Genomic DNA, 23,209 nt, shown 5'->3' with positions numbered 1-23,209 from the left:
GGTAGGGACAGACATTCAAAAAGCCTGAGCCTGAATTAATTCAATCTTTGCAGGTTAGTCTAACCTGCAGAGAGTGAACTGGCTTGCAAGTGCAAGGGCTGCTCAGCCCCAGAGGGGAACTCCCCCCCACCTTTCCCCCACTGCTATGGGGCTGGGAGGAGGGTCCTGTTTGGGGATGGGGAGGGGGGCTCTGTGAGGCTGGCTCACCCCAGAGGGGGACTCTTCCCCCAGTTTCTCCCCCATCACTGTGGGGTGGGGTAGGGTGGGGTAGGGAGGGAAGGGGAGGAAGGGGCTGTATGGGATGCCGCCCAGCCCCAGACAGGGACTCTTCCCCCCACTTCTCCCTATCCCCCAGGACAGAAGCAGGCTGGAGAGAACTCTTCCCCCTCCTCTTCCTCCCAGAGGGGCAGCGGAAGCACAGAGCTCAGCTGGGCAGGGTGTGGGTGTGTGAGGGAGGCTGAGGGGTATAGGGATCCCCACACACTCTCCCGTGGCATGCAGCCCCCATTCCCTGGCAGCGGCAGCAGCAGGAGGCAGGGAGGGCAGGGCACTTGTGCCTGATGCAGGCATGGCTCTGGCCAGTGCTGCATGGAGGAGGGAGTGGAGCTTGCCTTATCCTCAAGGCTCTGTTCCCTGTGCCTATAGCTCCAGCCCTTGCAGCAGGTGAAGCCCCGCACTAGAGCCTGCCATCTCCCCAGCTCCCAGTTGCACTGAATGATTATAGGATTAATTTCCATTTATATTAAGACCCTCTTAATGGCTCCTTTCCAGTGCTTCATCTCATCCAAGGCTATATTGCCACTTTCCAATCTGCTCTGTGTAAAGTAAATGTGCTGTAATGACCCAGGAAAGGTCAGAGACTTGTGACTCAGTCAAAATTTCAACCTTGATCCCACTCTCAGAGGTTTGGGAGTAAGTGGGTGAGCCAGGAGTAAGTTGGCTCACCCTTTTGCCTGAAGCAGCGAGTAGTAGAAGTGCCAGGGCTTCCTCATTTTGTCCCTCCCTACCCACTTTCTGTCAAAGGAAATACTGAGTAAGGAACCCCAAATCCTCCCTCCCAGCTTCTCCCAATGACTGCAGTCATCTAGGCAGGACCAGGCAGTGAGTTAAGGGCACCTTACACTTTCCTGTGCAGCCAAGCAAAATTGGGGACAATCTAATTACTAGTGAATCCATGCAGCTCAGGAGGTTTGCCATCCTACCCCCTGCCCTAGTTGATCCCACTTCCTCTTAAATAAAAGTTAAAAAATGAAGCACTTGTGTTCAGATTGTATATGAGCAGTATACCAAGGAATTCCAAGTGAAGTAGTGTCCCTAAGGAACACACTGGGAAAGCTCCCAATACTTTTTGTAGACCGTTGGCTCAATGGACCCACCCACAACGTAAAGTTCTATTCAGTCCGTCTACAGATACACATTGTTGGGCGGCAAAAAGATAGCTTGTTTAGAACTAGCTCAGGTATCTCAGCATAGGCGACGGGTGCCTCCTGAGGCTGGGCGACCGCCCACAGGTGGCAACATGGGCATCGGCAGCGAGGGTGGACCAAGCAGGGACTGTCCACAAGCAGTTGCTTTGGTGTTGGCGGTGTGGAGAGGGTCCCCCCGTGGCCAATTGCCCTCCCCATAGCCAAACGCCGAGCCTGGAAGTGCCAGCAACACTTCTCAGGAGGGGTGGAGGAGGGGAGCACTATAGGTCTGCCTACCCACTGCCTGAGCGCTCACTCTCAGGGGGTGCACCAGTGCTCTCAGGGAGTGCACGTGCACCCCCTATGCTTCACCTATGTATCTCAGGGACCAGGAGGATCACTACAACCATGTTAACATCAAGGTCTTCATAAAGGAATTTACTCTTTTCTTAGCAGGGTAATTTATCCCACACACAGCTCTGCCCTAACAATATTGGTTCTTTGATCTGACCTGTCTCACTCAGAGCTAGCTCTGGTTAACCTACACTATAGTGTCACCATTCTCAATAAATAAGAGTTTTCAGAAAGTAAACAACTTACGTTACAACAAAATGCTTAAAACCTTTCCATAATTTTCTGTTCTATTTCTTTGTTCAAACAAATAGCTCGACATCTAACTCATATACATTTATCCTGAGAACTGGAACAAGAAGTGACACAACAAGTATCGACACTATATAACTTGGCAAGCACCAGATGACTGCTGCTCTCCCGCTTATTTTCTCTTAAGTATTCAGATCTCTAGTGACTATGTACAAAGGGCACAAGGATCTGAGTTTAATGGTTACATATACAGTTGTTCCAGTTCCAACATATACAGCTGCAAAATCTTCAAAAGTAACACTTAGTTGGCTTTTGCTACCAAGAATGAAATTCATAAAGCTCAAAAATTAAAATAGATGCAACCAACACCATGTAATCATCTATCTGTATCTCTATTGTTTCAATGTATACCAGAGGAAGGAAGAGAAAAACTCAAGAGAAGAAATTTAGACAGAAAGCATAAACTTTGTATTAAGAGTAGTGAGAGGCTGCTTAAAAAAAATAAGTACTTGTTACATGTTGGATGAAACTGACTGACAAGTTTTTATAGCCCAGCCCTTGCACAATACATCAGCATGTCCTTGCAACACTGGCAAATGTAGAAAGTCAAAATTATAAGCAAATTAACAGCCCTCTAGAGAGAAGTAAGCACATTAAGACTAGAACCACACAGGTTGAGCTGACTGGCACGATCCCTTCCAAATCAGCCGTGAAACAGTGTTTCATACATAAAACAACTGTAGATCATTATTCAAGATAGTTGCATGCAGTAAGTACCAGGCTTATTCAAATATAAGGGGTCATTATGGCTTCTGCTGGGCCAGAGCAGGGTAAGAGCAGACCTGGACTGGGCTTCTCCTGTCATGTACAATTTGCTTCCAATGGAGGCGCACATGTAGACATGCACCATAAAGTGCTTTAATGAGCCTGAAATTTCTGTAAAGAAAATTCAGGCATATTAATTGCATGCATAGACATGCCCAGTTTATACTATATATAAATAAGTATAAAAGTGCTGTTTAAAGTGTGTTTAAACAGAGGCCCTGGGGACCATGCCCCCCCACCTGTGCTTATGGCACAGCAGACAGTCTGCAGCAGCAGTCACCTTGTCCTGAGCACAGGTTGGGGGGCACTGGCCCCCAGGCCTTTGCCAGGTGCTCCTAGGGGTGGAAGGCCCCCCTCCCACACACCCCTGGACCACGGAGTCTTCCAGACCTGGCCGGGCTCTGGCCCAATGCCACAGTCCTCTGGCTGCTGGGTGGGCATAGCTCAGTGTAGCTGCGGCACAGGGCGGGATCTGGTCCCAGCCTGGCCAGGTCTGGGACACTCCTCGGCCCATGGGTGCATGGGGTAGTGGGGCAGGGTGGGGTCGCAGTAGATCCTGGGGTAACCTTTACTTCTAAGAAGTGACTTCCACCGTAAAAAAGTCAGAGGCTACTGCCCTAGACACATAAAAGTATATCTCCTTCCACTCTATAAATCACCTTTACAGTATTTTAAGACTGTAACCAACTTCCCCTCAGTTTTTTCTTCTACAGATTAAATACCCCTAGTTCATTTAGCCTGCTCTCTGATAGACTCTGCCCATTCTGTCAACATCTTTCTTAAAGCAAGGGGTCTAAAACAATACTCCAAGTGAGACCTAACCAGTGCTGAATACAGTGGTGAAATAACTCCTCTTGATTTGCAAGAGACATGCCTATTAATACTTACTAGAGATTTAGGTTATGTTTACACTGCAGTGTGGTGAGATTGCAACGATGTGTAGACATACCTGGCTAAGATATTGTACTTTCTACCATTTGGATGCCTACTTTAACTGATGCTTAGAGAGTAGCTAATTTTATCAATTCCCATTTCTCTAATAAGTATTGTTTATTTTTAATGAAATATTATTAATGTTTTGGAAGAGAAGGGATGTCGGTTGACCTGCAGGAAGAGGTAAGAAGTGTACAAAAACATTCAGATTTATATGGAATCTTTCATCCAGTAGGATCCCAAAATAATTGATAGATTTATGTCCCCCTGTGGACTCAAAAAAATGAAATACAATCACATATTCATAGATATTTTATTAATATTGTAACTGTCTTGAAGCATGTTAATCTTATCTTTTGTCTTCTTTTTGTTTAGCTAGCTAGAATTCTAAAAATCCATATCTTCTAGATTAAAAGAATCTGCTACATAAAATAATAAAGGCCAAAGTCAAGGGCCTCTCATCTCTGATTTAGGTGATGAAAAAAGCAATTATTGGAAAGCAGGAATGATAGCAACATGAATCACTACTCATTTCTTCATTCACAATAAATCAGTACATGCCACAGAATAAATATATTTTTAAGTCCTTTCACAATAAAAACAGATTTTGAATACACTGATTACTTAGCAAGCAATTCCTGAGAAGGACAACAAAAAACCTTAATGGAAACAAATTATTTACCATAAGCCTTGAGGGTTACACTACTCAAATGATTTCACCTACAGGCACTGCATTTTCCCTAGCAAACATCTGAATGTTAACTATTTAATCAGAAGAGTAGCTATAGCCTGCAGTTACTGTAGTCCAGATTGTGAAGCCCATCAGGTGAGCACTTACTCTGTGTTTACTCCTACTTTCTGCACAGAGGATTATCATGCAAGTCCTGATCAAGGCCAAGCAAAGGCTCCCAAATACAATTGTAATACTATCACTGAAGGTGCTGAAAAAAATGCACTGCTAAACATTTGAGTTTGATGTAGAGACGATAGCAGCTTGAATCAAAACCGAAATGTAGTATAGGTGACCCTCGCCATTCGCGGGGAATACGTTCTCACAACCCCTGCGAATAGCCCCTAAGAATAAGGCACTGCATTCATGATCACCATCTGCGTTCATGAACCCAGTGCCCCTGGTGGCTGTGAGGAGGGAGGACATGGCCGCTCTGGCAATGGTGGAAATGCGGCTGCAGCGGTGGCAGGAGCGTGGCAGCAGTGGGAGCAAGCATGGAGCTCCTGAGGCACTCCTTTAAGTGCATTTAAGAAGCAGGTTCAGCATTCGCGAATATTTGAAACTGCAAATGTCGAACCCGTAAATAGTGAGGGTTTCCTGTATAATTCCATAGTAAACCATTTTTTCTCTCTCTCTTTTACACAGACATTTCCACTAACGCTAAACTGACCTACTTGAAACATAACAGGGCAGCATCTATACCAACATAGCATTTTTTTCCTGGAATGTTTTATGCAAAATTGATTAACCTATTTTGAGATGAGTATTTAAAAAAGAAGGTGCTATGAATTCTTTTTAGTACTTAATTGTAATTTTTATTTCCCTTAATTCTATTTTAAGAATATGTTGGTTTTGGTGGATCTCATTTTCGGCTTAAGTGCAATTATTAAACTACTAAAAATCCTTATATGCTGAAACCTTTCAGAATTAACAGTACTATAATCCTGCTTAGCTCTAGGGTCTGTGTTATAGAACCTACAGAGTTACAGTAGAGCCTTGTAAAACTCAATAGAGTCAGCAAGCTGCATATAAAAGTTTAATTTAACCCTGTGTACCTGCATCCAGTTGATTTACCTGTATACACTCTAATAAACTGGTAATCTATGATCTAAATGCTTTTCAGTGGACTAACACGTCTCACAATATAGAGCTTATAGGTTAAGACTATGCTCTGGTCTCAGTACTGAGTTAGACACTTGTCGAATTACTGGCCTTCATTTGCCATCCTCTTAGGCACGTTTTCCACCAGTGGCTTAGAATAACTCCAGCAAAGAACAGGTGTTGAAAACAGTTCAATTTAGATGGTTTTATTTTTTCATCCACAAGAGGGAGAGCTATGACTGAACATCTTTCCAGATTAAAAATAAATAAATAAATTTCAGCTGCTTGTCCTTAACTGCACCCATCTCTTACAGTATTTACTGAAAATGTAAAGTACAGGATCACTCATAAAGAAGTAATTATTGTTACTCCTATGTATTCACACAACAAGGGTATTTAAAGACACTTAAAATGCAAAACATGATGAGCTTTAGACTGTCTGTTTCCCAAAGCTGGAATTTATGGACTTGTGTAAGTTACAGAAATGGCAGTGTTAAATATATGTGAAACAGTTGTGCAGGAGCACTACATAAACCACAGAGCGGAATCTGGAGCTGACCCCCTGCCAGTTTGTGGGTGGCACAGATCTATGTCTTTTCCTCAAAAAGAAGATCCTGAAGAAACTGCTGCAAATAGAAATCTGGCTCAGTATTTCTGAAATGGCCAAGCTACACTAACTGAAGTTTGAAGAGGGAAGCAAGCAAGGTGGCCTTGCATGACCTGGGCAGTTCCATAATCTTAGGCAGCCTTCTGCATGACTTAGGTTGGCAATCTATAGCCCACAAGCCAAATCCCAGCCTTGGAGCTTTTGGATCCAGTTGTGGACGCAGGGTTATGGCAGCATTCAGCTACACTTCAGCTCTATTTGATGGTAGGGCATCCTCCCATACCAGGGGCAGGCAATCATTTTGGTTGGAGGGCCACTTACTGAGTTTTGGCAAGCCATCAAGGGCTGCGTGACAGGCAGCCAGGGACAGATAACTAAAAACTTCATTTTCTAAATTTTTTAGGGGCCCTACAGGCCGGATAGAATGGCCTGGTGGGCCGCATCTGGCCCGCAGGCTGCATTTTGCCCACCTCTGTCCCACACCATGGTGGGGTAAAGCAGTAGCAACAGGCAGTTCCCTCTTGCCATGCCTAGGAGAAATGATGGTAGCAGCAGTGTTCCTGCCTGCCTGCCTGCCCCTGACCCAAACTGGGTCATTCTGACCCCCAATCTAAAAAGGTTAGCAACCGCTGGCTTACAGCATTCTCAGGGTATAAGTTGTGCCCAGAAGCCTATGGCACCAAGGAACTGTTATAGTTATTCCTGGATGCTGAAGAATATCCACCAGGGGCCATGTTGAGACTGGTGTAAAGGCACTATACTACACTCACTCTACACGCCAGGGAATTCCCAAGATAGCCAATTCAGATAGATTTCAGGTTGCCAGATCATTGTTTAACAGTTCATTGCCAGGCACGAATATCTGATCAGAGCAAGGTCATTTCCTTCACGTGCACTCTTACTTCATAGTATGTAATGTAGCCTGACCCTCATTAAAATGGATACCTTATCTTACACACATCCAAGGTTAAAAGCATGCACATGGGTCATTAGTATGGAATACAGGATGTGCTTTAAGTCTACACCCCAGTTTATTTCATGGTAACTTGCTTGTACAGCTATGCACAGTTTCACAGCTATTAAGACTAGAAGGGACAATTATGTTAATCTAGTCTGACCTGTTTCCTGCCCTGCTTATTTTCTCTATTAAGTAAGGAGCCACTACTGAACCTATTAAATGTGGTTATTCTATTCTATCAAAGGATTCTAAGCTTCTAACAATGAAGAAAACAGGGTACAGTTTTAACTACAGTGCTGTTCCATTTTACATATTAAGTTTAGGTCCTGAAACTGCACAGTGGAAACTCCAGCACAAACCTTTGAATTATTCTGCATTTGGTATATTCTGTGTCTACTAAACAAAACTGGAACATTCTTGAGCCAGCAAATGGGACCTGTACGTGAGAAGAGCATGACAACCTTCTTGTCAAAATATTACTACAGAGGTTACCTGGTACGGTCATATCAAACTTGTTAAAAAAAAAATTACAGCTGAAGACCTCCAGCACATAACGAATCAGAACAGTAGTATAAGACTGACGCACAACAAATTAGGAATAGAAAGACGCGTTTAACAGACAAAAGCTGACAGAAGTACAGTTTTAGAAAGGTGAGAATATTTATCTTGCTTTTTTAAATTCAGTATTTTGGGCCTACTTAAGAAAGGATAGGGAACTTGAAGATCTAGGTACATTTTCTCCAATTTATCTTTAAGACTTATGCTGGTTGACGGATATGTGATTACAAGCCATTCTGACAGGGAGTAACCCTTTTACCTCTGAGGATAAGTAATAAAAAGGTACACATTATGCGTGTCTAAACCATACTTGGGTTCTTGATTAAATCCTCATGCCTCGGGAGCACCCTCCATAGGTCCAAGAAGAGTTTAAAGAACATTGGCAAGAGGAAGGGCAAAGGTAAAAGCAATGTGAAAAAGGAAATTCCATCTGCTGAAGAGAAATTAAATGAAAGGGTGCTGTTTTTCCTGGGGAGATCATCTGTTTAGTTCATTAGCGCTGAGTAATTCTTCCTCTTTTTCATTGTACATTGTGTTAAAAACACTTTGCAATGTTGAAGAGCCAGTAAGTAGGGGGAGAAAATGTTCCCTTCCTCCTTAATTACTGAACACAACTTGCATATGTCTGGATTTGGTATATCTTAAATACTCATCATATTTCAAAAATATATGCATAAAAACAATTTGTATTTTAAGGATGACCATCACCACCACCATTATCACTATTATTAAGGTGTCAGACCTGGAATGACATGTGACTTCATATATATATTTATAGAAAATAAATATTTATCATAAATAGTAAAAAAAACATGGACTGCTCATCCTAGAAACTGCAAACTTCAATAAGTTCTCACAAAATAAAATTTCTTATCTTTAAGGCTACATAACAGATAGATACTGTTAGTCTAGATAACTCATTTGTTCTTTTAGGCTTGGATGAAATACCATTTCAAATTTTTTTTATAGTTGCCGAGCAGCAAGATAGCAGCTTCTGGATATAACTATAGCAAATATCCTGCTTTTTCAGTCTTAAAGTATCTCAAAGTAAACAGTGTTATGCCTCAAACTTTAAGTCAGGGTTTCATCTGTAGATCCTGCTAAGCCAAGCAGAAGCAGTGGAAGACAGCAACTACACAGAAGGCTATTAAGTGTGATGCCTATAGGACACCTGACAATAACCTACCATGGGCAACAGGGCTGTGTGAAATTTCATCCAGTGTTTCGTTTCAAAGCTGTTCCGATGCGTTTTGAGCTCAAAACAGTGAAATCAAAACAAAACAAAAGCCTTTGAAACAGCTTCAAAATGAAACAAGGTCACTCTAAATGTTTTGAAGCCAGGTTTACTTGGCTTCAGTGCCAGTCCCAGCTGGCAGCAGCAGCCTCCTGTCATTTGGCAGGCAGACTGGGGGCTTACACGCACCCCCAGGAGGGCTACAGGGCTGTGCTGGACCCTCCCAGGGGTGTGGGCCCCCGATCTGCCTGCCAGATGACAGGAGGCTGCTGCTGCTGGCTGGGACTGGCACTGGGCACAACCTGCACCCAGCACTAGGAAGACTGGTGTTGCCGCTGGCCCTACCTGGCAGCACCAACTTCCTGTGATCTGGCAGGCAGATCAGGGGCCTACACCCCTGGAAGGAGTCCGGCACAGACCCCACAGCCCTCCCGGAGGTGTGGGACAGCCCCCGATCTGCCTGCCAGATGACAGAAGGCTGGTGCTGCCAGCTGGGGTCAGCAGCAGCACTGATCTTCCTGGCATGGTCTGCACCCAGTGCCAGTCCCAGACAGCAGCACCAGCCTCCTGTGATCTGGCAGGCAGATCAAGGGCCTCCGCACCCCCGGGAGGAGTTGGCAGGGACCCGCAGCCTTCACCAGGGGTGCAGGGGGCCCCCCAATCGGCCTGCTGGATCACAGGAGGCTGGTGCTGCCACCTGGGACAGTGCTGGGCACAACCAACACTGCCGGGAAGATCAGTCCTGCACCCAGCACCGGGAAGATCGAGTCAGCTCTGGTGCGGGGCCCAGGGCAAATCAGCACATGCGGGAACCCACCACTGCCCTAATCCCAGGGCAGAAGTGGGTCCCTGCAAGAGCCAGCCTCCTGTCATCCAGCAGGCAAATCAGGGGCCACACCCCCAGAAGCAGTCCAGCACAGCCCCCGCAGCCCTCCAGGGGGGTGCAGGTGGGCCCCCAATCTGCCTGCCAGATGACAGGAGGTTGGTGCTGCCGACTGGGGTCAGCAGCAACACCGATCTTCCTGGCACTGGGTGCAGGCTGCACCCAGCACCATCCCAGGTGGCAGCACCAGCCTTCTGTGATCCGGCAGGCCAAACAGGGGCCTCCAGCACCCCCAGGAGGGCTACGGGGCTCTGCCAACTCCTCTTGGGGGTGCTGCCCTCTCCCCCACCCGATTGGCCTGCTGGATCACAGAAGGCTGGTGCTTGGGACTGGCACAGGGCACAGCTCGTGCTGGAAAGATTGGTTCTGCTGCTGGCCCCAGCCAACAGCACCAGCCTCCTACCATCCGACAGGCAGATCAGGGGCTTGCCCACATCCCCGGGAGGGCTGCGGGGGCTGTGCTGGACTCCTCCTGGGGGGTGTGGGCCCCTGATCTGCCTGCCAGATCCCAGGAGGCCTATGGGTAAAACATCAAAACAGCATCAAAACAGTTTTGACAAAATGAAATTAAACACTGCTTTCTAAATTAAACAAAACTCAAAACAAAATCCTGTTCTGTTGAAACATCAAAACAGAAGTCAAAGTGGAACAGTGCTGTTTCTCACAGCCCTAATAGGCAACTATGAGTTTTCAGTAAAGCTGCAACAATCTCTGTTAATAATAATGGCAAACAAAGAGCATTTTCTTGTTGGTATGTAGAAGGAACAAGTCAAACACAATGCTGGACAGCAGACAGAACTTGATCCTTTGCTAACGTTTCATTAACATCTTCCTTTGGGTCAAAAGTGGGGAAAAAACATAAATATAAATATAAATGTGTAACCGGTATTGTCACTTTCCAGAAAAATGAATCAACCATTAGAGTAACTAATTTATTTGAATGAAAACTGGATAGAAAACTATTGGATCCAAATATAACAACTATTATCCCTTCTGTTACAGCTAATTCTAGTCAGTAGCACAAGCAGTAACTAAGACTTTTTGCCTTTTCTGAATCTGTATCATCAAACCTTGCATAAGGCACAAACAAGATTCTATTGTCATTTTCTATCCTGGGCTGATCTATGCATGTCCTTTATATTAAGACAGATGAGTTGTCCCTTTGTAAGTAGTTCTTGTAGTCTTCCATGGATCTGGGTGCCTATACATAAGTAACAAGGCTGCTCCAATGAGATTTAATTACAATGCATTGGAGCAGACACAATTAATTGAGTCTGCTGGAGCGTAGTAATTACCATGCTCCAGCAGAATCAAGTGTCTCATGTATCAGTGTCCCACTGCTTGAAAATGGCGGTGGAGGTGCTTTAGTTAAATTTTGGTAAATAAGCTTTAGCTAAAGCACCCCCCCACCATTTTTAAGTGCAGGGACTCTGATATATGAGATGCTCTGGGCGCTTTAATTAGAGTGGCTTTCTGAGCATCCCCGCCTTTCCTGCCCACTCCTGGAGCATGTGTATAAATGCCTTTCATTCTTAATCTCACCGTTTTCATGCACAGCCTGGATACTGAGTTCCCCATTACCAATCAGATATTATATCAGAGGATATTGTCAAAGTCTGTAGCCAATTATATGAAGGCTTTTTGATCTCATCATCACAAGTGCTTGATGGGACATATCATTTTATAATATTCATCTTCGTGTATGGTGTTTCAAATTTGAAGCAACTGGCTGTCAAACGGCTTTAGGTATATATGCCATTTTTCCTCATTTAAGATTATAATTACTGCTTGTATATCTGTATGATATGTATGTATGTCTTTCCAGACATGTTATAAGCATATTATTATACTATATTATAAGTATATTATGATTTTAATAGCTCATGGCTACTAATATATGTTTACTCCAAGGATTTAGATATTATATTTGTCCATATATTTCATTGCTTGAACAGGTTTTTGTGTTTACAGCCATTCTTTTAATATTCCAGAAACTCCCTTTTTTTCACTAAAGAACTTCTCAGATTCTTTGTCAGCAAGACTCATCATTTCTGCCAAGGCAGGGTCAATTCAATTCGTCATATCATTTGCTCAGATGGCAGAATGTACTTTTATAACTTACTTTTATAACCACATGATAATAAATTATAGACATACTGCCCAAAAAACCCCAACTTGGAGGATGAACAGACTGCCCGTAGTCTGGCCCTTTATATTTCTGATTTGGCTTAACAGAAATTAAACTTAGTTCTCATGGTTACTGGAGCACACGAACCTTCCTGCCATGTCAAGGTGCAATTTCCAGCACCTTGAAGGTGTTTAGTCTATTATAAATGGAAAGCTCTACTGAAAACTATAGCACACCATGATGCAATCCTTCTAAAGAGAGGGACCCAGCATACAGTATGCACCAGTTATGTCCCATATAAGTCATATGTAGGATTTGTGTGGGGCTTGTATCATGCACAGGCCTTGTTCAGGCCCTCTGTGAATTTCTCCTGAGACCACAATGACACATTGTTGCATTAGTGGTGATTTTGACACAGTGATGGAGTAAAGTTCGGGGGTTTTTTCCTGCTGTTCGTCTCATCAGTAGGACGATCTGTGGCAAATTCTCAGTCATGCACATTAGTTGCAATGAATTGGCAAAACAAGAAAACTACTAAAAAGTTTTCCAAATACATGTAGAAAGACAAGGGTTTTTTTGAGCTCAACCGCCACGCTGTTGGGAATGTCCCAATACTTTAAGCCAATATATACCTGGGGCTGATCATATCAATGGTGACTTTTGATAAGAACCATTATCCCATATGTCAATGACAAATTTTTAAAAAATCGATGACAATAAAATTAAAGGCCCAAACTCAGAAGAGAAGGAGGGATAACATTCTTCTAAGGAAAAGGTTGTTCTGCATTACCTAACATTACAGAGAAATATAAAAAAGGGAAACAGGAGGCAGAAAGAGCACAGGAAAGAGTTAAAGTCTCTAGGAGTCTACATAGTGAAGTAGAAAAATAAACATAAAGGCTAACAAGGAATAAAAAATACTGACTTGGTACCTTTACCAAATATGATACTGCAGCAGTTTTGTATCTTCTTTTAGTTTCATGCACTTGAAAGGCAAAAGGACCAATAAAAAATGTAAAGTGATTACAGCATTAATATGGTATCTTAATAATGGGTTATTCATTCCAGGTTTTTCTCCACTGTTGTAGAGAAAAGTGTAGGCGGAGATGAATGATTAATTGCAGCAAACACCTCTAAATCCCTGTGTGGGAAACTGGCAAACAGAAACACCATTTATAATGGCTAACTTGCCCTGACGTCTATGAGATTACCAGAAAAAAAAATGTGTAAATTAGCTGAAAGAACAATTTAAAGCAGCCTAAAAGAAAAGCAATAGAATGTGGCTGCTGTTCCCAATATATGCTCTCTGCCAGCCTCTTTATCTGTGTGCGCGTGCTACATAGTCTATATGGCATGGGGAATTAGTGTATAAGTTCAGGCAGTAATGCACATTAAGAAAAACAGAATCAGTGTAGAGGGGCTGCCATACATATAACAAGATATAGAAAAAGCTGTATGTTCTTACATGCCTTTAATATTCTTGGTCTATTTGAAATGAAATAATTTTACACCTGAAGTAATGCCACTTAAAAGTCACTTAACGCTGATGTTACATTGGGAAAGAAGGATTATGTCTTTATTAGGTGAGTAGAGTGAAGATGTTACATGCCTGTTTTGATCTTACATTGGTTTTATATTTCTGAAACTCTACTGATCTGTATTTATAGAGAGATGACATCAGAATTGGCTATACAGAACCACTACACTAGCAGCAGTTAAACAACAGTGAAACTGAACTCTACATGGGTATGTGGCATGTTGTACTCCACAATGAAAAGTCTGAGAATATCATACAAAAACCTATACAAGCAAAGTCTTGCAAGTAAGCAACTGGCAGCAGCTGTTTAAGAAAGCTATGTAATGCCAAATGGAATAACATTATGTGAAAAACATTAGAATTCTGTACAAAGATATTGCATTACTTGGGGACTCTGAGATGTTTGCTTATATGGAAGGCTCTCCATAGAAATATTTAAATTAAATTGGACATGACTTTGAATCCCTTGTTTGTCATAACAAAGCATAACCAAAGTTAATATGCCTAATGTAAGAATGTATCTTATTACATTATTCTTTTTTGCAGGAGACATTTTGTCCTACTTGAAGCTTACTTACTTAATGGCATGAAGAACGGTCAGCACAAGCACCAATCAATCACCATATTATCTCTGACTCTACAGTCAATCAGAATTTAACTGGCCACACCGTTATTGGGTACTTCTCAACCATTTTCAAACTGGACAGAGCCACTGTTCCTCAGGTCTATACCAATGGGGCCTTTACAATGACAGCAAATGCCTTTGTGGATAAGTTCAAACCATGTTCCGCATTGTTGACTCATGTCCATGTACAATGCTACCTGGTGGCCTTCAAGCTCTTCACACTGGTGATGATATTCCCTTAAGATGGCTGGCACTGCATACGCCAAATAAATAAAACTTGAAGTTGATTGGGGTAGAAGAGTGGTTTAGTAGAAAATGGTTCTAATGACCTTTTATAAGAAGGTAAAGTTCAGGAACCCAAAATACTACTTGTGTATTTGCCCTGTGAAATAGGTACTTGCCCTGTCAATAATCATCATACCATGTTTAACGTCTGGGAAAGGCTTTTGGTGACTAATTGACAATGTTACCAAACCACTATCTCCTCCCATAACCAAAATCACAGTACAGGTCAACTGTATGGGCTTTGGTCCTTGAGGTACAGCCACATATTTAACTTCCCCTAATTTCTTCAGAACCATGGATCCTAAGACCATAGTTGAAGTGTCTTGTGGATCAAGATTCATCTAAGCAACAGCTATTGTTAATAGAAACACCAGGAAATTTTGCAAAACCCCAACTTTTGATAAACAAACCCATGGAATAGATAACTAAATTAAAATTCTGGGTATAATTTTTATTTTCCCCCCATGAAAAGACCATGAAGAGAGTATAGAATTAGCTGTGCACAATAGTAGAGTGCTTAGCATGAAATAAATGTGTTCTGACATGCAATTAATAGTAAGAATAGCATTAATTTGATCACTTAGTATTAATTACCAATCCATTCACATCCATTACCAAATCCATTACTGTTGCAGCTGGCAGTGTTGGAATTGCACTCAAAACCAATAAACATATTATATCAAACTGCATTGTTTCTACATTGTTTTTATTCTTTAAATATTATACTTTATCACTAGATAATTAAAATGACAGTAACAGCCTTGACTGGCCCTTACTGTCTGGAAAGTCCATTTTCTAACTATACAGAAATTGGTATAAGAAGAGAAGATAAACTTTCAAATTATGGGAATAAAAACATGCTGAGAAAAAATGTTTTGCACCATTCACTCCAATTTGCTAAATTGACAAACATCATAATTATAGATTTCATAGACATTAGGGCTGGAAGGGACCTCATGAGATCATTGGATCCAATCCCCTGCTTAAGGGGCAGGAAGTCAGCTGGGGTCAGACCACCCCAACAAGATAAGCATCCCAGCATTTCTTAAAGGTATCCAGAATAGGTCTTGCACCACTTTTAGGGTAGTCTATTCCATACTCCGGAGAGTCACGGTAAAGAAGTTTTTTTCCTTATGTCCAGTCTAAAATGGTCTTCCAGCAGTTTGTGACCATTAGACCTTGTCTTCCCTTGTCTGGTGAGTGTAGCATTGCAGATCCAGTTCCATCAACTATCCCCTCCCCGGGTCCAACCACAGAGCCAGTTCCCCAGCCACTATGCAGCAATTAAACTATCCTCATTTTTTATTTTTTTTTCACCTTTCCACATTCCACATAAACTGCAAGGGATTTAATACATGATGGCCATACCACAAATACTTGGGATTGGGTTGAAGTTTTGGCCTTAAAAGGTTGGTCTTAAGTTTTTATGGAAGTTTGGCCAGAAATTATACTAAACTTTGAAGTAGAATGCTAAAAAAAACCAGTAAAATGATAGCAAATCATCATGAGTATTTTCACCTAAGAGACTAAAGGTATTCGGAAGATTTCTTGGTTCCACAAGGAGCTTTATTAATCTCTTCTAAGAGTTTGCCCTAAGTAATAATCAAATGCTTACAATGCCCTTTTTATCCAGTAATAATTCCCAGCAGGTTCTTACCTCTCCAGATGTTCCCAAATGAATCTTAAATCCAGGTTAGCATGAAAAGAAGAACACAGCTTCTATTTGTGAGTAATCATATTAAATGTAGGCAAGTGTTCAAAATTCTAATCAGTTTAAACAGATCCTACACTATTGCAAGGTTAAAAAATAATAAGTTACTGTGTACAAGGCCAAACTAATGGAATAAGAAAGAGCAAACAAAGATCCAACCTAATAGAGAATAGTAAGCTGTTACTTTATTCAGAATACTATGGTGATCTAAAACTATTGTACCTTATAAATAACTCATACTTGCCATTAACTTACAGTCAACTATACGCTATTATATACTGCAGCTCAATTGAATAACAAAGATTTTATATATTAGGAACTATGTGTTTAAGTGAAATTCATTTCTGATATCTGGGGAAAAAATTAAACTAAGGCTTTGTCAATAATGTGTCCATGACAAAGTATGATTCAGCTTAAAGGATTTTGGCATAGAAATGCAATTTACATTGGATGTAGTCCAGTGAGAGATTTTATTTAGTGTACTTGAACACATTCTAAATATGGCAATACGAAGTGACCAATGTGATAAAAAGATTCTCATACAATGAATGAAAAACAGTTATTCCAATACATATATTTCTCAGTTTGAAAATGTGGTAAAGTAACATTTCATACGGTACATTACAAGCTCTTCCTTAATTTGCATTTGTATGGCAAGATCATTAATGCAATGATTTGGCAATCTGAATGTTAATTTATAACAAAAACAAAAATTCTAGAACAGAAAAACTCTTCCCACACTGTTGTGAAAAATATAATTCCAGATGCTATGAATTAAGGCATTAAAAGGACAAACCCAGCACCCACTTCCGCAGCAGCCAAAGCTCCCACAGCAGCAGACTCATGTGGCTGCAGTATATAAAAATGGGTGGATTTGGAGTTTTACAGCTTGTACACTGGTCTGGAATGGAAGGCAGATCAACAGGGTTTCATATGTAGAGTGAGGATGAAGCTAAGGGTAACAGACAAAAAGAATTTTCAAGTCCTCTTTCTAACAGGGGGGCCATGTCCAAAAAAAAGCTGATTCAGTCATCGGGTTGAGCTAGCCTCCCTCAGGTGGCTATGCAGCTCTTGTGAAAGTAGCTTTCCTCATTCCTCCTGCATAATTTCTCAAGCACACCAGGCTTGGAATTAAAGTTAAAAATATATGGCCCTAGATAAGTCTTAATCATTAGAAAACTAAGACTAAAAAGCAGAGCTAGCCTGAACCAGTTCCAAAAAAGTGGGTATTCACTCAAATTTTTATATTCATATTCTCTTGTTTTGCTTTTAATAAAATAAGGAATATTTAGTGTACATTTTATAGAACCTTACTACATTTTTAAACTTTTTAAAAAAATTTTCATTTAGGTACAGATATTCATTCATCTATGGTGAAGAATGCCGTGCATTCGAAAGTTTGTTTAACTCCACTACACAATGGGCATATCTACATGAGATGCCACTCTGCGCAGTATACTAATCTACTGTGCAGTAAAACATCACCATCTACATGTGAACTGTATTTACTGTGTGATGAATTACTGTACTGTGCAGTTGGCTACTACCTGTAGATACAGGTAACAGATTTACTGCGAAGTAGCTACTATGCAGTAGCTCACATGTAGGCAGCAAAGGGTAAGGGGACTGGCTCTGCTCAGGTGGGGCTGGGACACTGTCCCCTGTCCTGGGCAGCTGCCTGCTCTGCTGTCCCTGCTCCAATCCACAGATCAGAGCTGGGGCTGGGAAAACAGGCATCTGCCCTGGCCCAATGAACATGTCCCAGCCCTCACCCTGATTTGCAAATGAGAGCAGGGGTTGGGAGACAGGCAACTGCAGGGTCTGTTTCCCAGGCCCCATCCCTGCCAATTGGGGTACAGGGCTGAGAGGCAGTTGTCCCTGAGGCTGGACAGCTCCTCCCCACTCTTCTCCCACCTCCTAGAGCCCAGGCCTGACCCCGGTGCCCCCTGCCAGCTCAAGACCGGAGAGCTTTTTTTTACTTAAATGCCTGTCTGACTTGGTTCTCTGCTACTTGTTGGTTGAAAAAAAATAGCAGACTCCCCTTCAGAAGATGCTTTGAAACCATTTATTTACCCCTGTGTTGTTTGATCTCTGTTTCTTTTCAACAAAATTATCTTTGACTCACCAGATCTTGACTTCCATGGAAGGTTTGGCTTTCCCTTAGGAAAAAAAAACCTAGTAGAGCCTTAAAAGACAAGTTTAAAACTCTCCAAAATATCCTTAAGGCCCTGTTTCATAGCATGCAGCATAGAACAGAATACAGGATTGATGTGCTATACCAAAATAGCTTTAGTAGCATTCCGTTACACACACATTCTTGTAAAATGGGCCCATCCCCAATTCATAAAGAGAAAACCTTTTAATTGCACCAACTTACATTTGTTAGTCACACTGCACACATATACAAACAGGCAAAGTATATGTTAAAATCTGCATAGCAGAAACTGAAAGAGAAGAAGAAAGAGAGAATGGGGATAGAGAATGACACGTAATCATTTGCAATGCTAAGGAACTCACAGACAAGTAAAGCAGCAATGAAGGGTCTGGGTTGTAGATACATACCTTTGACACTTGCTTTCAATTACATTCTAACTACCCACACTGTTCTACAAAGATTCTAGTAACTCTGGGCATTTATAGCCATACCTTTTCATCCCACAATGCACTGGAGATCTGCAGGTCATAGCAGACTTGATTAATCGAGTCTGCTGTGCACACGGGCTGACACGCACTGTGCTGCGTCGTATGTAGTTGTATAAGTGGCGAATTGCATGTCAGCATGCAGAAAATGGCAGTGGTGCTCTTTTAAACTTTGAACTTACACACCTTTGATGCATTTTAATTCAAAAGCACAGCGCCACCATTTTCTCAGAGCTCAAGTGCATTTCACCACTTATACAACTGCATGTACCGCAGCACCAGGTGCTTTTAAAGGTGTCAGTGCTATGGTGCAAGCCTGTGTATAAATGCCCTCTCGTTTTATACAGAAGATTTCACCCCAAAATTATATTAAGATAGATATTATCAACATGACTGAGTATTACAGGAGAACTCTTTCCTTGTTAAAACACATTTAACTTACACAGTTGTTAAACGTCCAAGTAACCTAACAGCATCCTGTTTCACTTGACACCTGAATAACACTTACAGTTCTATCCAATGTGCATGATGGTCCTGACACTGCATGACTGCAGGCAATTTAGACCTGATTCAGAGTCACTTATATCCATCTGTGCTCCACTGCAACTCTGCCAAGGATACAGACCTACCTATGACAAGGGAGACATAGGGGGGCTCTAGGTTTACCTCCCCCTGAACAGAATGTGAATCTTAATGTCCCACAACACAAGGCAAAAACCTAAATCACTAGGTGACAGACCAAGCAGCACAGGGTGTCTTCTTCTTAAACCTACAACCATGGGGCAGCTAAGCAAGGAGACCCTGACTCTTTGGCCCAGGGAAGAGGATGTTGCCCCAGCAGAGAAGAAGGGAGTTGTGGATCTAATTTTGTTGTGCATTTATATCACAGAGTCACTGGAAAACTACGTAAACAACATTCAAGGAAAAATGCAGCTATCTTCACACACAGCACTCCACCAACTCCAACTGAGTGGCAGCCCTCCTTACAATATTTCTTCATGCAGCAGAGACCTCTTGGGAAACATGACCCAGAACCAAGCACTGGCTCTCCTGTCCCAGGCTGCTCATGCACCAGGAGTTTAAAGGGAGGATAGAAAGCCTAGGCCTAGAACTGCTTACAAGAGGCCTAAGCAGGTGGTATGGGCTGACCTAGAGGAGGGGAGTTGTCACCCAGTCCCTGTGGCTGCCGTGGTTACCCTGTCCCCATTTCCACCTGGGCAACAGGCTGTGTGCAAATCTGCTTTACAGTTCACTGCTGGGTGGGCTGTCAGGGAGCTAGCTGCTTTTCTTCCTTCTCTCTCCCTTGGAGGCAGGTAGGAGAGAGCAGATCACTGTGAAATAGTGGAGGGTCTAAGTAACATGCCAGGTGTCAAAATTGATGTGGGATACTTACACACCACACAGAAGTTCACTTTCAATGAGTAACTTCTTTGAGGCAGGTTTGCCATTTTTATCAAACGACAAATTGCTTTAATATCTGGCAGGTTATAATTTAAGGCGCAAAAGTCATATTAATCACATAACAAATGCAATCTCTGTCAAGGGCGTAAGTGCTGTCCATTGAAATGGATGGGAGGCTTGTGTGTTCCTGCAGTGAAAAGTAGGATTCACAGCCAGCAAGTGCAAGGGCTATGTAATTAAGCTAACTGAAAGTACAGAAGAGCCTTGTGTCTACACAACTGAAATAAAATGCCTCCCAGATTCTGGGTTTTTACATCCCTTTAGATCAGTGGTCTCCAAACTCTTTTGATTGTGCACCCCCATCAGTAAAAAATTTTTGAGCACGCACCCCCAATATATGTATATTTATATAAATAGAAATAGAAGTTCTAATATTTTCTTCCTGCACCCCAATGGATTTTCTTGCACACCCCCTGGGGTGAGCACACCCCACTTTGGAGACCACTGCTTTAGAGGAGTGGTGCCACACTCATCTGGACCCACAGAACATGCGAGTGGTGTGGGAAAGTCCATGGGCTGGATCTGGAGCACAAAGCTATGTCATTTGGCCCATGGGGCTGCAATTTGTGGGCAGCATTAATTACTACAGCTCCCAGAACTGTGGTATGGCAGTAACCACTCCTCCTGTCACCAAATTTCTGGCCCTGTAGGCAGCCCCATGGCCCAGATGATATAACTCCACACTCCAGATGTAGCCTTCAGTACTCTTCAAGGGCTTGGAAATTGCTTGAAGCGCTACAATAACTAAGACACCCCCAAAATTATATTGCAGCTTGTTTAAGTAGGAATGCCTGAATGTAAACAAATACACTAAACTGGTTGCTATGAAAACATTTCCAACTGCATCTTATTAGCTTTTTAAAATTTTGTATCACATCACTGACAAAAGTGTTTAGTCAGATGTTAGGTACTCACTTTTTGCCCTTTTACTCCACTGCAGTCACATTTTCCACAGCCACTACATCCCTGTAAATTAAAGAGGAAAAGAATTAAATTCTACAGTTAGATGATATTTTCAACACAAAACAAATTGTTGATTATGAAATAAGGATTTCTTCAGTATCCTACATTAAAAACACAAGTTCCCAAAAAGCGATTCATGTTGAGGACACTAAGCAATTAACTCAGGTAATCTGATAACACTAAGTTAATGTAGGTATGTAACTTCATGCCCCTACTTCCTCCTTGTTTTGTCCTTCATCCCAATATAAGGGGGGGGGAGGTTAATTATGCTTTAGTGCTTTTACCAGAAAAAATTGTGTTGTGTAACCTTAGCACAAAACATATATAGTGACATTTTTAAAAGAATTTAGTGTTGGCTTAAATCTACTCCTACTGAGGCCAGTGAAATTTACTGTGAATTATGGTCCATGTTCTGAAAGACATGCTACTGCATATGGCTGAAATAAATAGGCTTGAATGTGGGTGGGTAACAAATAATGATAGATTTTTACATCTATTAAATAATGATAGATTTTTTACATCTATTAATTGCTGCCTAATTCATTCAGTTAGTAGAAAAAATCATTATAATCTCATCTCACTATCTATTATCAGATAGCATTTTCAGGGACATAAGCTAATACATGGTTTGGAATAAGAACTATGTAGAAGGTAGTTGGTCCTCCCCTTCTTTTTTATTCTGAACCTGGGCACAGCTCATTTCTAACAAACCATTAAAGTTCTCTCAGAATAAAACAGAGTGTGTTGCATGATCTCCTGTAAACTAAAGCCATCTAGCTGCATGGAGATCTAGCTACTCCAATTAGAAATTTAGGTTTTTATTCCAACTCTTTAAATTGTCCAGGGCAAAAAAATAATTTAGAATCATGTCTATTTACAGTAGTTGCTGTAATTTAAAATCATATAGTTATTTGATTTGTTCAGCTATTTGTAAAAGAATAAAAGTTTTATGTATGCATCTCTTAACTTTCCCTGAGTCCCTTTGGAGAGAGAAGTCAGATCTACTTTAACACAAAATATGATGCTGTTTTACCTTCTTGTACACAGGTGTATAAGGTAGATTTACAGCGTGTGATTTTCAGTCAACCTGCATCACAGGGCTTGTCTGTGAAGGTGAAGACAGAAGTGGCATTTTTTTTGCAACTAGGACCCTAAAAGCACTCTACAGCCATGGCATAACACACGTGGCTGCAGACCACTTTTAAATGGCTGATCATGCAAAAATACACTCCTTAAATCAGGTAGTAAATGAAGGCGCTCTAAATAAGAGACCATAGGGAACGTCTATACAGTTCCCTGTGAGGAATAAGTGTCATGCACCTGGTCTGCCACAGGGAGGAGGCAGACAGTTCAAGGAGACTCAAACATCCAGCTGGCTGCCTCCATGCAAGCAAGCCAAGCAATCAAGCCAGCAATCAGGGTTTGGGGGGCACTAGCCAGGTCCCCTCTTTAGGGATAGGATCCCCAGCGCCTGCTTTCACCAGCAGGCTCTGGGGGTGCAGAATCTCCCAGAGCACCCCCACTCACACCGACAGCCAGTGTAGGGCTTCCAGAGCCCTGGCTGATTTACAAAGCAAGCGGCAGTGCCTCCGTCAGTGCATGGAGGCACTAAGCCCTCGTGCACGGGAGCTGCACGTATGTTAAGTTTCAATGATGCTGTAACTTAAGAGCCTTGTATAAAACACAAAAAGTTACAGTGTAATTGTGGTGCCCTTTATAACTTTGGTAAGCACCCTGCATTTCACTTCCCACCAAATAGGACAATATGGAACTGCTGCCAACCAAAGGATGTCTTACCTCCTAAATTCCATTCACATTCCCTTTTCTACTCAAAATGTCAAAAGTTTCCTGACCGTGGGCTCCTATACACAGGCATGGAGCCTGCTCCAATTTGCTGGACATTTCTGTGTTCCAGCAGATTCTAGTATCACATGTATCAGTGTCCCTGCACTGAAAAAATGGTGGCTGGGCACTTTGAACTAAAGCTTGTTCAATGAGCTTTAGTTCAAAGTGCCCCACCA

At 42.1% G+C, this 23,209-nt stretch overlaps 1 protein-coding gene across 1 annotated transcript in view; it reads right to left on the bottom strand.

Moving 5' to 3' along the window:
* COL4A1 (collagen type IV alpha 1 chain) overlaps positions 1-23,209 on the bottom strand; it is a 196,212-nt gene that overhangs the window by 101,872 nt on the left and 71,131 nt on the right. The window contains exon 2 of the mRNA XM_090047161.1: positions 21,141-21,191. Coding sequence (XP_089903287.1) covers positions 21,141-21,191 — 51 coding nt within the window. The remainder of the gene's footprint in view (positions 1-21,140; positions 21,192-23,209) is intronic.

This window comes from Crocodylus siamensis, chromosome 1 (assembly GCF_052110815.1).
Source record: "Crocodylus siamensis isolate JL-2025a chromosome 1, ASM5211081v1, whole genome shotgun sequence".
Lineage (NCBI taxonomy): Eukaryota > Metazoa > Chordata > Crocodylia > Crocodylidae > Crocodylus > Crocodylus siamensis.
This window is presented reverse-complemented; position numbering and strand designations above follow the sequence as displayed.